The sequence below is a fragment of the Hemicordylus capensis genome, chromosome 6 (assembly GCF_027244095.1).
Source record: "Hemicordylus capensis ecotype Gifberg chromosome 6, rHemCap1.1.pri, whole genome shotgun sequence".
Taxonomy (NCBI): domain Eukaryota; kingdom Metazoa; phylum Chordata; class Lepidosauria; order Squamata; family Cordylidae; genus Hemicordylus; species Hemicordylus capensis.
This window is the reverse complement of record NC_069662.1, coordinates 114,656,412-114,669,710: the sequence shown is the minus strand read 5'-3', so window position 1 is coordinate 114,669,710 and position 13,299 is coordinate 114,656,412. Positions and strand designations below refer to the sequence as shown.

At 44.8% G+C, this 13,299-nt stretch overlaps 1 protein-coding gene across 2 annotated transcripts in view; it reads left to right on the top strand.

Annotated features, from left to right (window-relative positions):
- The window catches only part of PLEKHA8 (pleckstrin homology domain containing A8), a 47,091-nt gene that overhangs the window by 15,361 nt on the left and 18,431 nt on the right, over positions 1 to 13,299 (top strand). For both annotated transcript variants that reach the window (XM_053263758.1, XM_053263757.1), the window contains exons 5-9: positions 1,979 to 2,134; positions 2,664 to 2,704; positions 5,821 to 5,966; positions 9,230 to 9,395; positions 12,630 to 12,715. In XM_053263758.1, the coding sequence (XP_053119733.1) occupies positions 1,979 to 2,134; positions 2,664 to 2,704; positions 5,821 to 5,966; positions 9,230 to 9,395; positions 12,630 to 12,715 (595 nt within the window). The remainder of the gene's footprint in view (positions 1 to 1,978; positions 2,135 to 2,663; positions 2,705 to 5,820; positions 5,967 to 9,229; positions 9,396 to 12,629; positions 12,716 to 13,299) is intronic.

Below are 13,299 nucleotides of genomic sequence, written 5' to 3'. Positions count from 1 at the left end.
TCCGGTTATAGCTGCAGTGTTCTGCCAGATTGGTTAATATGTGCAGGGGTGTGTGTGGTTTGTAAGCAGTAAAGTCATTCATGGGCCAGAACTGAGAGCCATTCACATGTTCTACTTTTCATGCAAACTGTTTGTCATAAACTTTCAAGCAAGAGAATGGATCTTGATATATTATAAGAAATTGACTTCAGTCAGTTTCAGTGATTTAACCAAAGCTAGCTCCCCTTCATTAGCCACCTAATGGTGCAGTGGGAAAATGACTTGACTAGCAAGCTGGAGGTTGCCGGTTAAAATCCCCGCTTTCCTAGGTTTCTCATAGAATGTTTTCCTATGTTGTTTCTATGTTTCCCATAGAATGTTTCCTACATTTCCCAGACTATGGGAAACACCCATATTGAGCAGCAGCGATATAGGAAGATGCTGAAAGGCATCATCTCATACTGTGCAATGGTAAACCCCTCCTGTATTCTACCAGATACAACCACAGCACTCTGTGGTCGCCAGGAGTCGACACCAACTCAACGGCACACGTTACTTTAGCTCCCCTGTTACTCTCGCCCTTTCCCGCTGCCCAGACAAATGCAAGGAGAAAGACAAATCATGAAGATGCTTCTCCACAGCCAAAAGCAAAGCACTCACTTCTCTGTTCTCTGGGGAGTCCACAGGCAGCTGCAGAAAGTGCAGAGTGTTCCCAGGTGGCCTTGAACCAGTCTGGATAATGAGACCTCTGCTAAGTACACTGTAAACCTGATGATGCAACTCCAATCACTTGTCTGTTGGCCATACATTTGTCTTACTTCTGAAGAACTTGCTGGGTAGAGAATGGCATGCTAGAGGGCAGCGCTGGGGTGCTGGGCAGAGAGAGGTACTTAAAAAAAATTATTACCAGCGGTACCGCCAGCATCCGCAAGCCACCCCAAGTAGCAGTGCCCCGCCTGGCTTTTGTGTGGTGGCTGCGATGGCTCCAGCACTCACCTGACCTCTGCACATGCCCGGAGTCTATTTACGTGGTCAACAACATCATGCTGTCCATGCAAATGGCCTCCGCACAATGACCTGGAGGCTATATTCTATCTACAGGTCCAGAGGCATGCTGCTCACAACAGCTTGCAGGTGCCGATGGTTCTGCTGGTAATCCCTTTTGAAAGGTACCTCTTGCCACTACTACCCCCAGCGCCGCCCTCACCGGCTGCCACTGCATGCTAGGGGCATTCCAGTCTGAGTATTCGTACAAACATGTCTGCTTTAATATCCTTAAAGTACTATCCGTAAAGTGCTGGCATAACATGTTCTGAGACATTTTGTTGGCAGAGGTAGTATGTGGTATAGCTGTTTGTGGTACAGCTGCTGGTACAGCTGTTTGTATGCCTTAACGGAAGCATTTCTGTCTTGGAAAGAGTTTATTTACAGCAATTACTGAAAACAAAGGATGTTCATAACCTAATTTGTAATTGATTCAGGGCTAGGGATGTGCCCAAAGTTGTTTCGGCGCCGGTGGGGGTAGTTCTTTAAGGGCGGGGGAGGGTGCCCTCACCCCTCCCGCTGCATTTCCCCCACCAGTGCTCCGTTATTTTCAAGCATTCGTCCCTGCCACCCTGTTGTCCTCATCGGCCGGAAGTACCGATCGCGCACTTGCCCATCGCGTGCATGCGTGCACAGCAAACGGGCGCGCGCATGCTACGGGCACACACGCGATCGGTACTTCCGGCTGATGAGGACAACGGAGCGGCAGGGAGGAATGCTTGAAAATAACGGAGCGCCGGTGGGGGAAATGTGGCGAGAGGGGTGAGTGCACTCTCCCTCGCCCTTAAAGGACTACCCCCACCAGTGCCGAAGTGCCGAAACGGCCCCTGGAGCTGAAACATTTCAGAGGCCTTTATAATGGCCTCTGAAACATTTCGGGCTCAAACCTATTCAGGGCTTGAGAGCCCAAACACTGGGTAGTGCTGTGAAGGTAAGCATTCTTCCAATTTTGCAGAACGGCATTGATATGGGAACACTGTTGAAATCCACATGCACCACATTCCTGAAGACTCTTGAAGAATGTATGCAGATTGCAAATGCAGCCTTCTCTCCTGACTTGTACTCTGCTCCAGCTGTATCTCCTCATTCGACTGTTCCGAAATCAAACAAGGTAAGCACTTCTGATGGCACAAGAAGTTTAGGGCAGACAAAAGGAAGTACTTCACTCAGTTCATAATTAGCCTCTGGAATTTGTTGCCACAGGATGTGGTGATGGCCACCCGCTTGGATGACTTTAAAAGGGGCTTAAAGGAGGACCAGTCTATCAATGGCTAGTAGTCTTGATAGCTATATGCTACCTCCCAGGTCCAGAGGCAAGATGCCCCTGAGTACTAGTTACAGGCAAGTGCTTCCAAGAGGCATCTGGTTGGTCACTATGGGAAATAGGATGCTGGGCCTTGGATCTGATTCAGCAAGACTCTTCTTATATTCTTAAGTAAGACTGCTTGCTTATACGATTGTGTTTTAAATTCTACCATATTCCTTTGATCCAGCCAACAGTGTGGTCCTAAGTTCAAGGGTGCTTAGTAAGTGTGTGTTAAGACTGGAGCCTAAGAAAAGTAAATGGCCAAGCCTTTGTGGGTGTTGCCTGTGCTATGAAATCTGAAGCAGCCGAGTAAATAGTTTTCTTTTTCTTACAGCCCAAACCTCCCAGCATACTTAGTCGCAGTATATCGGAAAGGTACGGCACACATTCTTCTTCATTCAATAGTACAATTTCTCTGGTTGCCTCTCTTCCATTGTGAATCCAGTTCTGTCTGGTATTTCTAGCTGGATTCCATTGTTGGAATCCAGTTACAAATACCAGGCAAAAGTAGCGCAACTCATGCTGCTAACATGCGCATTCTTCAAACTGAACAGAAGAACAGTTCCTTTCCCAAACCCATCCTGGCCAACCCAAAATGCCCTCTCCAAAAGACATTTTTATCAGAGGACAAACCCATTCCAAGTATTTCAACTGATTCCCATTGTTAAGTCAGTGCCACAGCACTGCTTTAAAGCCAATTACCCTTGTTTTCCTGGTTATTACTGCATTTTTAGATTACACTGTAAAGATATTCCAAAGGCCCCATGGCTCTTTTAAACATTGAAACATTTCTGTGGCCTCCAGTGTCCTTTTCTCAGCCCAGTGGAGCATCTTTGGAATTTTGGGTGTAGAGACTTGTTTAAAACTCACATTCCCACTGATCAGCTAACAGGGAGGGATTCAATGCAGGCTCAGTCTCCTCTCAAACATTGATAGCTGGGATTTATTTATTTTTTAATCCATTGAAGAAAAATGATTTCATTCCAGTTGGGGTTAGGAAGACAGAAAGCTCCACTCCCCTTGATTACTTTAATATAGGTTCTTTTCCAGGAAAGCACACCATTTAGAGAGGGCTTGTGAATAGCATACATTTTTTTCCTTCAAAATTCAAATAACATATGTCAGAGGCTCTTGGGAACATAGGAAGCTGCCATCCACTGGGTCAGACCATAGGTCCATCTCGCTCAGTATTGTCTACACAGACTGGCAGCAGCTTCTCCAAGGTTGCAGGCAAGAATCTCTCTCAAACCTATTTTGGAGATGCCAGGGAGGGAACTTGGAACCTAGCTGCTCTTCCCGGAGTGAGCAGCTCCATCCCCTAAGGGGAATATCTTACTGTGCTCAGACTTCTAGTCTCCCTTTCATATGCAGCCAGAGCAGACCCTGCTTAGCTAAGGGAACAAGTCATGCTCGCTACCACAAGACCAGCTCTCTTCCTCTTGATGCAGTAAATCTTTCCAGCAAAAAGGAATTAATCATAATTGCAGTAGTTATCAGTCTTAAACTCATAAGATGCCTCTGAATACCAGTTGCAGGGGAGCAACAGTAGGAGAAGGGGCATGCTTTCATCTCCTGCTTGTGGGCTTCCCAGAGGCATCTGCCTGGCCACTGTGGGAAACAGTATGCTGGACTAGATAGGCCTTGGGCTTGATCCAGAAGGGCTGTGCTTACATTCTTAAGTAATATTTCCATTCTTAATTGCTCCTTTGCTGTATGCCATTAAATACCCCTATCAGGGGCATAACTAGGGGAGAGGAGGCCCATGTTCACCCCTCTTCCCGGCAGCCCCTCAGAGTGAAGGAGATAATGAAGAAAATAGGGAGGGGTGGAGCTGGAGAGCCCTCAGGAGCTTCTTTGAAACCATTTTCTCAATTATAGCAACACCTCTGATCCCTTTATTTTATGCTTTGTGCTGCTCACTTATCCTCTCTGAAGGTAGGACATTGTTTCCTTTGAACATTTGACCTTCTCCTTCTGCCAGATGAAAAAGCACTGCACACCCAATCCCAACTAGCTTCTTCCATCCTCCCCCCCTCCCCCGCTCTCCCCCCCCCCCTTATACTTCCTTGCTTATCTTCCAAGTGCCACCCACTTGGGGAACAGGGATGAGATTTACAGTCTTCTGCCGCCTTTCCTTATCTTTTCAGGATACCCTAATTTGCGGAATTGATATATTTTCTTCACGGTCAGCTTTATGTCACTTTGCTGACTGCTGAGAATCTAGGGAACTCTTCCGTTACCTCATCTTAGTTTAGATATCCCCCATATTTGGGGGGTAGCCTGCCATATCTCTTCCCTGTTTCTTTGCCCTTTTTGCAAGCTCAGCACACTCACAGCAGCTGACTGTTTTTTCAGCCGAAAGAAATCTTGCTTGCCTTTATCATTTCACTGTTAGCAAGTGCACCCATATATATATCTTGCTCTATTTTGGCCCTCCAGCTCTTGTTGGGCTACAACTCCTATAATCCCGCCCCCCTGCCCACAGTGGCCAGCATTCAGAGGTAATGAGAGCTACAGTTCAACAACAGCTGGAAGGCCAAAGATGTGCAGCCCTGTCCTATGTTAATTGGTGAGGCTGTTCTCACGAGCAGCCTAGCCCGGTCTAGGGCAGTCTAGCCTGGGCTAGGCTGCTCCTGTGCAGTGCCAGAATCAGTGTGGATCCCGGTGCTCTCACCCAGGCTAACCCTGCTCCTAAGCCTGGCTCTTAGCACTCCCTTAACCTGGCTGCCAGGCTTGTGTGTCTCCTTGGCTCCATGGAGCCGAGGAGACACAGAGACAGGTGCCTAGAGTGCCTGTCGAGCAGGGGAATTCCCCAAGGCACCGCGTTAACCACAGAGTGCCTTGTGGGATATGCAGAGGCCAGGAAAATGAATCCTGGCCTCTGTTGCTCCGCGCTGCTCCCAGCAGTACAGGTTGTGTGGGTACGCAGCTTGTGTGCCAAAAGCATCCAGTCTAGTGCTTGTCTTTAGGGAAGGTGAGTTCAAGCATCCTTCCCCCCGGCCAGCCTGCCGCCCTGCCCACCTGGTCGTGTGAACGACCTCAGAATCTTTCTTATCCTAAATCTTACCTATTCCTTACCTATTATTTACCGGAATACCACCTGCTATGCCATGAACAGAGTGCCAGCTGCTTCCCGCCCAGCACCTGGCTGCACATGTAGTTTCCCAGGAATACATGTGCTGAAGCCACAGTGCTTTCAGTTGGATCGGAGTGCCAGCCTGTGTTTATTTCTTACAGTGATGTTGTGTAGACCTACCTCCTAGAGCAGGGGTAGGCAACCTTGGTGTTGCAGCTGTTTTGTCCCCCCACCCCACCCCCTGTTATCCCCAGCCTGGGGATTATTGTGCCTGGGGATGATGGGAGTTGTAGTTCAACAATCAAGGTTTCCTGCCTCTGTTCTAGAGAATATATGATATACAAAGAGAGCTTTAACATTATTGAACAATTGGGGTCCCCCCCTGCTTTTTTTCCTCACTTTTTTTTCTTCCCAGGCAGATGGAACTGGAAAACTGTGAAAATGGCTCTATATATGCAAACACTCACCTTGACCAAACCCTGAATAATAACCTGACCCCTACGCACCTGAAAACTGATGAGATGTACAACTATGAAGAAAACACTGAGGAAAATTGTACAGGTAAATACATTCGGGGTTATTACACAGAACTATAAGAAAGGGCTAGTTGCTCATGCTTTGGTCACATCCAGACTTAATGACTATAACCTCGTCTGTGAGGGCTTGCCTCTGAAAAGTGTTTGAAAACTGCGGTTACCTCAAAATGCTACAGCTAGGTTGTTGTCAAATGCTCAGTGAAGTATTCATGTTACTCTCTTGTTTGAACTTCACTGGCTCCCAGTTCATTCAAAGTGTTTGTGTGTTTATAAGCATACCCCATTTTTCCATTAAAAATTCTCCAAGAGGCTTTGAGCAAGAAACAACAATAGATGTTCTTAATATAATAATAATCAATTCAGTAACATCATCATCTTCATCATCATTATTATTATTATTATTATTAAGTAATAAATTCAGTTTTATTCTGTTTTCATAGTTTTGATTTTAATTGTTAACTGGTTTTAATAGTTCTTATTCTGTTGTAAACCGCCCTGAGAGTAGGGCGGTATATCAATCAAATAAATAAATACCATAAAAACAGAAACAATTACAAAGCAAGATAAACGTCTCAATTATAAGCTTTAAAGCCCCACATGGTTGACCCAAGGTATTTTAAGGATTGCCTTTTCCCATACGAACTTGCCCAGTTGTTCAGATCTTCAGCATAGGCTTTGCTCCATATCCCACCAGCTTTGGAAGTACAGTTGGCAGCAACGTGGGACAGGGCCTTTTGGGTAGTGGCACCCAGTTGATGCAATTCCTTCCCCTTGGAAGCCCCAGTGCTACAGATCTTTTACCTGGCTGCAAAGGCTTTTGTAGTTACTCAGTCACTTGGCCTTTGTTGAGCTGTGCTGCTGATGTGATGATTTTATGCTGCTTACTGTATTCGTTATTTGATATTTTATTATTTTTCCTTCCTGATTTTAACTGTAATCCATCTGGAAGGCTCTTTTGGGTGGAAAACTGGCCTATAAATAAATACAGTGTATGTAAGCTATGGGCTAGATCAGGTGATCCCTGGCCCATATCCGTGGAAAGGAAGTGTGCCTGCCTGCCCCACCCACCCATTGCACCTGCCCTGCCTCCCCACTTATCCATACAGGGCATACTGTTTGAATGCCACTTGTATCTGTGCAGTCCAGTGCACATTAGGCAAAATCACATTATCAATTACCAGATTTCATTTATGACGTTGATGTGAAATCAGTTGCATTTGAACATTTCACCCCCTTGTGGACATCCAGGGATATCAGGTGGACAGGTGCACCGAGTGAGTGGGGAGAGCAGGGGTGCTGTTGCTCCCCTCCATGTTTATGATCCAGATCAACGAAAAGTATTTCCTAATTTGTTCCAATGTCTATACAATATCTAACCAAGAACAATGGAACATGTCTCCTAGTTATTTATTTATTCATTCATTCATTCATTCAGTTTATATACCACCCTTCCCAAAGTGACTCAGGGTAGTTTACATTAAAATAAAAAACACATAATAAACCAATTAAAATCAAAACTTATTTTAAACCAGATTTTTAAAAATTCATTTTACATTTATATCCCGCTCTTCCTCCAAGATTAAATTTTTAAAAAACCCACACATTTATATCCTACTCTTCCTCCAAGGAGCCCAGAGCACTGTGTACAGAGGTACACCTAGGTAATTTTGGAGCCCAGACCTAAAGCCCCTGGTGGCGCAGTGGTAAAACTGCCGCCCTGTAACCAGAAGGTTACAAGTTCGATCCTGACCAGGGGCTCAAGGTTGACTCAGCCTTCCATCCTTCCGAGGTCGGTAAAATGAGCACCCAGAATGTTGGGGGCAATATGCTAAATCATTGTAAACCGCTTAGAGAGCTTCGGCTATAGAGCGGTATATAAATGTAAGTGCTATTGCTATTGCTATTGCTAAAGGCCTTTGAAGGCCCTCTCCACTGCAAGTTAAGCATCATTTTTTAACATATAGGTTATTGAGGGCACAAACCACATCACCCAGGACAGACTAAAGAGGATTTGGGGGCCCCCAGGAGGTCTGGAGGCCCTGGACCTTACCCCTGGACCAGAGGTAAGAGCACCTCTGGCAGTGTACATGGTTATGTTTCCCCTCACAACAACCCCATGAGGTAGGTTAGGCTGAGAGATATGTGACTGGCCCAGAGTCACCCAGTGAGCTTCATGGCTGAATGGGGATTTTAACTCTGGTCTCCCCGGTGCTGGTCCAAAAAGATGCTTCTCTTGGAGGCTCTCTTGAAGGCCTCCAAGAAAGATAGTCCTCTTATACCCATGGGGAGCATGTTCCACAACCCAGGGGCGACAACTGGGAAGGCTCAATCCCAGGTCACCAACAGATGAACCGGAATCACCCAGAGACGGACCCCTCCTGATGATCTTAATGAGCGGTGGGGATTTTGTAAAGAAAGGCACCTCTCAAGTAACCCAGACCTAAGCCATTCAGGGCTTTAAAGGTAATAACCAGCATTTTGTACTTTGCCCAAACACATATTAAAATATGTTAAATAGTAAATATAAAAATTGACAGCCAGTGCAACTATTTAAGAATAGACATAATGTGGTCTCTTCGGGATATCCCATACCAATCTGGCTGCTTCATTTTGAACTAACTGAAGTTTCCAAATTACGTACAAAGGTTGCCCTACGTAGAGCGCATTCCAGTAGTCCAACCATGAGGTTACCAGCTGGTTTACCACTGTTTTCAGCTCATTCTCAAGGATCACACTGAGTTTTTGAATCAATTGCAGCTGCTAAAAAGCTCTCCTAGCCACAGCCTCAACCTGAGGCATGAGGGTGAGACCCGGGTCCAAGAGCACTCCCAAGCTACAAACCTGTTCTTTCTGGGGGACTGTAACCTTGTCCAGAACAGGAAGTTATGTTACAACTTAATGTAAACAGAGATTTACAAGGTATCACTGTAAGTTTATTTGATGGATCCATTTATATGATTTGAGCCCTACTGTAAGTTCTTGGGGCAAAATAAAAATGGAGAGACACTTATAGCCTGACATGGCAGTCACCAGCTCTAGCTCTTTTTTTGTTCATTCACAAGTGGAGCATAAAGCAAGACCCAACACTTGACCAGCATCATGCATTTCTCATTTTTAATGATACACAATTCAAGTGAGCAGGCAAGCTATAGGTTCCAAGCCTGCCTGAAATACAGGACGGTCATGAATGGGCATGATATGGAAGAGACAAAATCCACTGGAATTTTTGAAAATGGAGCCTATTCATCTTTTTCAGTATCATAAGATTTCTGATCCTTTAAATCCAAGGTGGTGGCAAAAAAGATGGACAAGACAAACAGCTGTCATCAAGCAACAATCATGTTGACGATTCTTTGAAGCCTGTAGACGATTCCGGGAACTGTTCAACATCATTACACCAGAGGGAGGAAACAGACAGAGATTTTCCTACTTTCTTCAGTGCTATGAGCAGTAGGTAATGTGCCACTTGCAAAAAGGCATGCATGAAATGGTGTGTGTAATGTAGGAAGCTGCTGTATACTGAGTCAGACCATTAGTCTATCTAGCTCAGTATTGTCTACACAGACTGGCAGCGGCTTCTCCAAGGTTGTAGGCAGGAATCTCTCTTAGCCCTATCTTGGAGAAGCCAGAGAGGGAACTTGAAACCTTCTGCTCTTCCCAGAGCGGCTCCATCCTGAGGGGAATATCTTAGAGTTCTCACATGTGGTCTCCCATTCAAATGCGATCAGGGGGACAAGTCATGCTTGCTGCCATAAGATCAGCTCTCCCCTATATTACAGAGCCTTAATCGGGAATTTAATCTATAGCAGGGTAGAATACAGTGTGCTCCAGTTGTACATGTTGACTAGAGGCGACTATTTACAAAACAGTGGTAAACCATTTCACTTTTATGGCCATTTGCCATTGATTGCTAATCATTTGCCATTGAGGATGATGGCCAAGGAGTGGTTATCTTTCTGCACATAAAAGCAGCCCATCCTGTCCCCACTCTTCCATCCCCAGCACATCCTTATGAGCAAAAAGGTAATGTATGAAAACCAGGGAATCCTATAGATCCACAGCAATTCCCATCATTGCAAGAGTTGCAGAAAGCAGCATGGCAATCCTGGGAATTGCTGCAGACTAGTATCTGATTCTCCAGTCCTTATGCTGATGGTTCTCCTTGTGTGTATGTGCTTGTGTATGCCCTGGAGTGTTTGCGTGCACAGAAGTAACATATATTAGCTTTAAAAGTGTATATTCCACTTTTCTTCACAGAATCGAAAGTGGCTCATACGAAAATAGCAATTAAAAGCTGAAAGCATCAAAAAGCAATAAGCATACATTTAAAAAGCAGATAACAACATCTGTCGGTAAAGGGACATATGCCACTTTACAGCATCAGGAAGGATCAGCAAAAAGCAATGATCATGGCAACCAGCCTCCTCAAAAGCCTCCCAGAATAGGCCAGTGATGGGACATTGGGACAGTGGTTTTCCTGGGAGGACATTTCACAACATTGGAGCTTTGATTATAGAGGATAGCCTGGCCACTCGTTTGTGTGCTCTGGCCGTAAGACTGCTATGGAGGGATGGAGCCATCACTCAGTGGCTATAAGCACATGTTTTGCCTGCAGAAGGTCCCAGGTTTGGTCCCTTGCATCTCCAGATAAAGCTAGAGATAAGCCCTTCATGAAACCATGAAGAACTGCTGCCAGTCAGTGGATTTTTTTAGTTTTATAATTTTATTTTATTTTATTACGTTTTATATCCCATTCTTTCTCCAAGGAGCCCAGAGCAGTGTACTACATGCTTAAGTTTCCCCTCACAACAACCCTGCAAAGTAGGTTAGGCTGAGAGAGAAGTGACTGGCCCAGAGTCACCCAGCAAGTATCATGGCTGAATGGGGATTTGAACTCGGGTCTACCCATTCCTAGTCCAGCGCACTAACCACTTTACCATGCTGACATCCAGACTAGTGCAATGATGTGCTGGCCAATTCTACTAATTTGGGAGCTTGCATTCTGGGTGCATTTTTGTGAGTTACACAAGTGGGGCAGTAGTCTGGATGCCATCCAATGTAGTCAATTAAGAGCTAGATACACCAATTATTTTGTTTGGTATAAGTGAGATGTTCTGTATGTTCAGTATCTAGTACAATCTGGTTGCCAAATAATTGCAGGAAATGTAAATCAGCATTCTACTGGCAGAAGCTTGTAAGAGAGCTTATTCATTTGGTCAAAGGTCATTACATAAAAAGTCAAATACTGTACTATAATTCAAATTTAAAATTCACAAACATAGATGCTAACATTATCAGATAGCAGATGCACATAATCCAATTTTAGAGGCAGGTAGAGCGAAGTTTACCATATTTCTTCTAACACATGGAATCTATCAGACAATAAAATCATAATTTTAATCCTTAGGGGTATCTAAGAATATCTCTGTAATACTGGAGAGCATAAGATTATACATTTCTGTTCTTTATATTATTAAACACTATATTTCCCTGTACTATAAACTAAAGCCTTGATCTTCCTAAAACAGGGCTGCACAACTTCAGATTTCTACTTATTGGTCTTGTGATAGCAAGCATGATTTGTCCCCTTAGCTAAGCAGGGTCCACCCTGGATGCATATGAATTGGAGACTAGAAGTGTGAGCACTGCAAAATATTCCCCTCAGGGGATGGAGCCACTCTGGGAAGAGCATCTAGGTTTCAAGTTCACTCCCTGGCTTCTCCAAGATAGGGTTGAGAGAGATTCCTGCCTGCAGCCTTGGAGAAGCTGCTGCCAGTCTGTGAAGACAATACTGAGCTAGATAGACCAATGGTCTGACTTGGTATATGTCAGCTTCCTATGTTCCTATGAACGACAACTTCCATCATCCCCAGCACAATGGCCAATAGTCAGTGCTGATGGGAATTGTGTAGTTCAACATTTGCAAGAGGGCTGAAGCTATACCGCCCTGGTCTAAAAAGATCTTTGCTACCATTTGTGCCAGTGCTTTGTCAGCTACACTGGCTCCCAGTCTATTTCCGAGTCCAATTCAAAGTACTGGTTTTAACCTTTAAAGCCCTAAATGGCTTGGTTACCTGAGAGAGCGCCTTGCCCCATATGTCTCTACTTGTACCTTAAGATCTTCTTTGGAGGCCCTCTTCCAGGTGCCCCTGCCAAACAAGGTGAGGCAGGTGGCTACCCGAGAGAGGGTCTTTTCGGTGGTTGCACCCCATTTATGGAATAGCCTCCCCAGTGAGGTTCGCCTGGCTTTGTCACTTTGTTCTTTTACTTGCCAAGTAAAGACTTCTTTGTTCACCCAGGCCATTTAAATTTGGGTTTTCATATTTGATCTGATTTTTTAAAACTAATTTTAACATGAGTTTTTAAGCTGCTTTGTATTGTATTTTGTATTTTCTTTTCACCTTTTTTTCTCTGTTACGATTTAACGTGTTATGTGTTTTTATTGTATGTTTTAATTCTCTGTTGTGAGCCTCCCAGATAACAATTTGTTATGGGGCGGCTTACAAATAAAGTTTCTTTTTATTATTATTTGGCTTTTCTAATCTTGTTGGTCCGGCATTGTCCCTGTTGGGAAGATCAGTAGTATAACTGGCTTTGAAATAGGACTCAAGTGGAATTATTGTTCAGTGGAACTCTGACTGAGATGACCTAAGCATTCCTAACGTGCTCTTTGTGTCCTTCCCCAAAGATTTAGTGATATCGAACTTTTTGAGGATGGAGGCATACCTACCGAAGAATTTCTGCAATCTTGTTATGCAATAGTTCCAGTTTTGGGTATGTGATCACCTGTTTTCAGGGTGGCATTGTCATCTGATGGATATCCGTGTTTGAGCAAAGCTGATAGTGAGGTTTTTATATTATGTGAACTGTATGGCTTGTTACTTTGAGGCTCTTCCTCTCAAAGATACAAAACAAGGGGCAATAGCCAGATTAATTAGTCATGACTAAGCACCATTAGAATCATTGAGACAAATTAATCATGACTAACAAGTTCCATCAGTTTCAATGTGACTTAGTCATGACTAACTAATCTGGCTATTGCCTCATATATTGTTGATGTTGCCCAAGTCCTTTAGCAAGCTTCTGAGTGAGGGTTGGCCGGGGCTGGAATGGCTCAGCTTGGCCTCAGAGTATCCTATCCCCCATGAGGGCTTGTTCTCCTCACAACACCCTCTGGAGATGGATGCAGCCCTGGGCCTCAGCCCGAGTCACAGAGCTCTTGCCAGGGTGAGCTCTCCTCGGGATCTGGCCCCTCATCATCAGCAGGCTGGCCTCTAAATAGTCCCTAACAAGCGGAGCAGATCTCGCGAAATCTCCCTGTGGAGATCTCGCGAGATGCCTCTGATGTCCCATGGGAC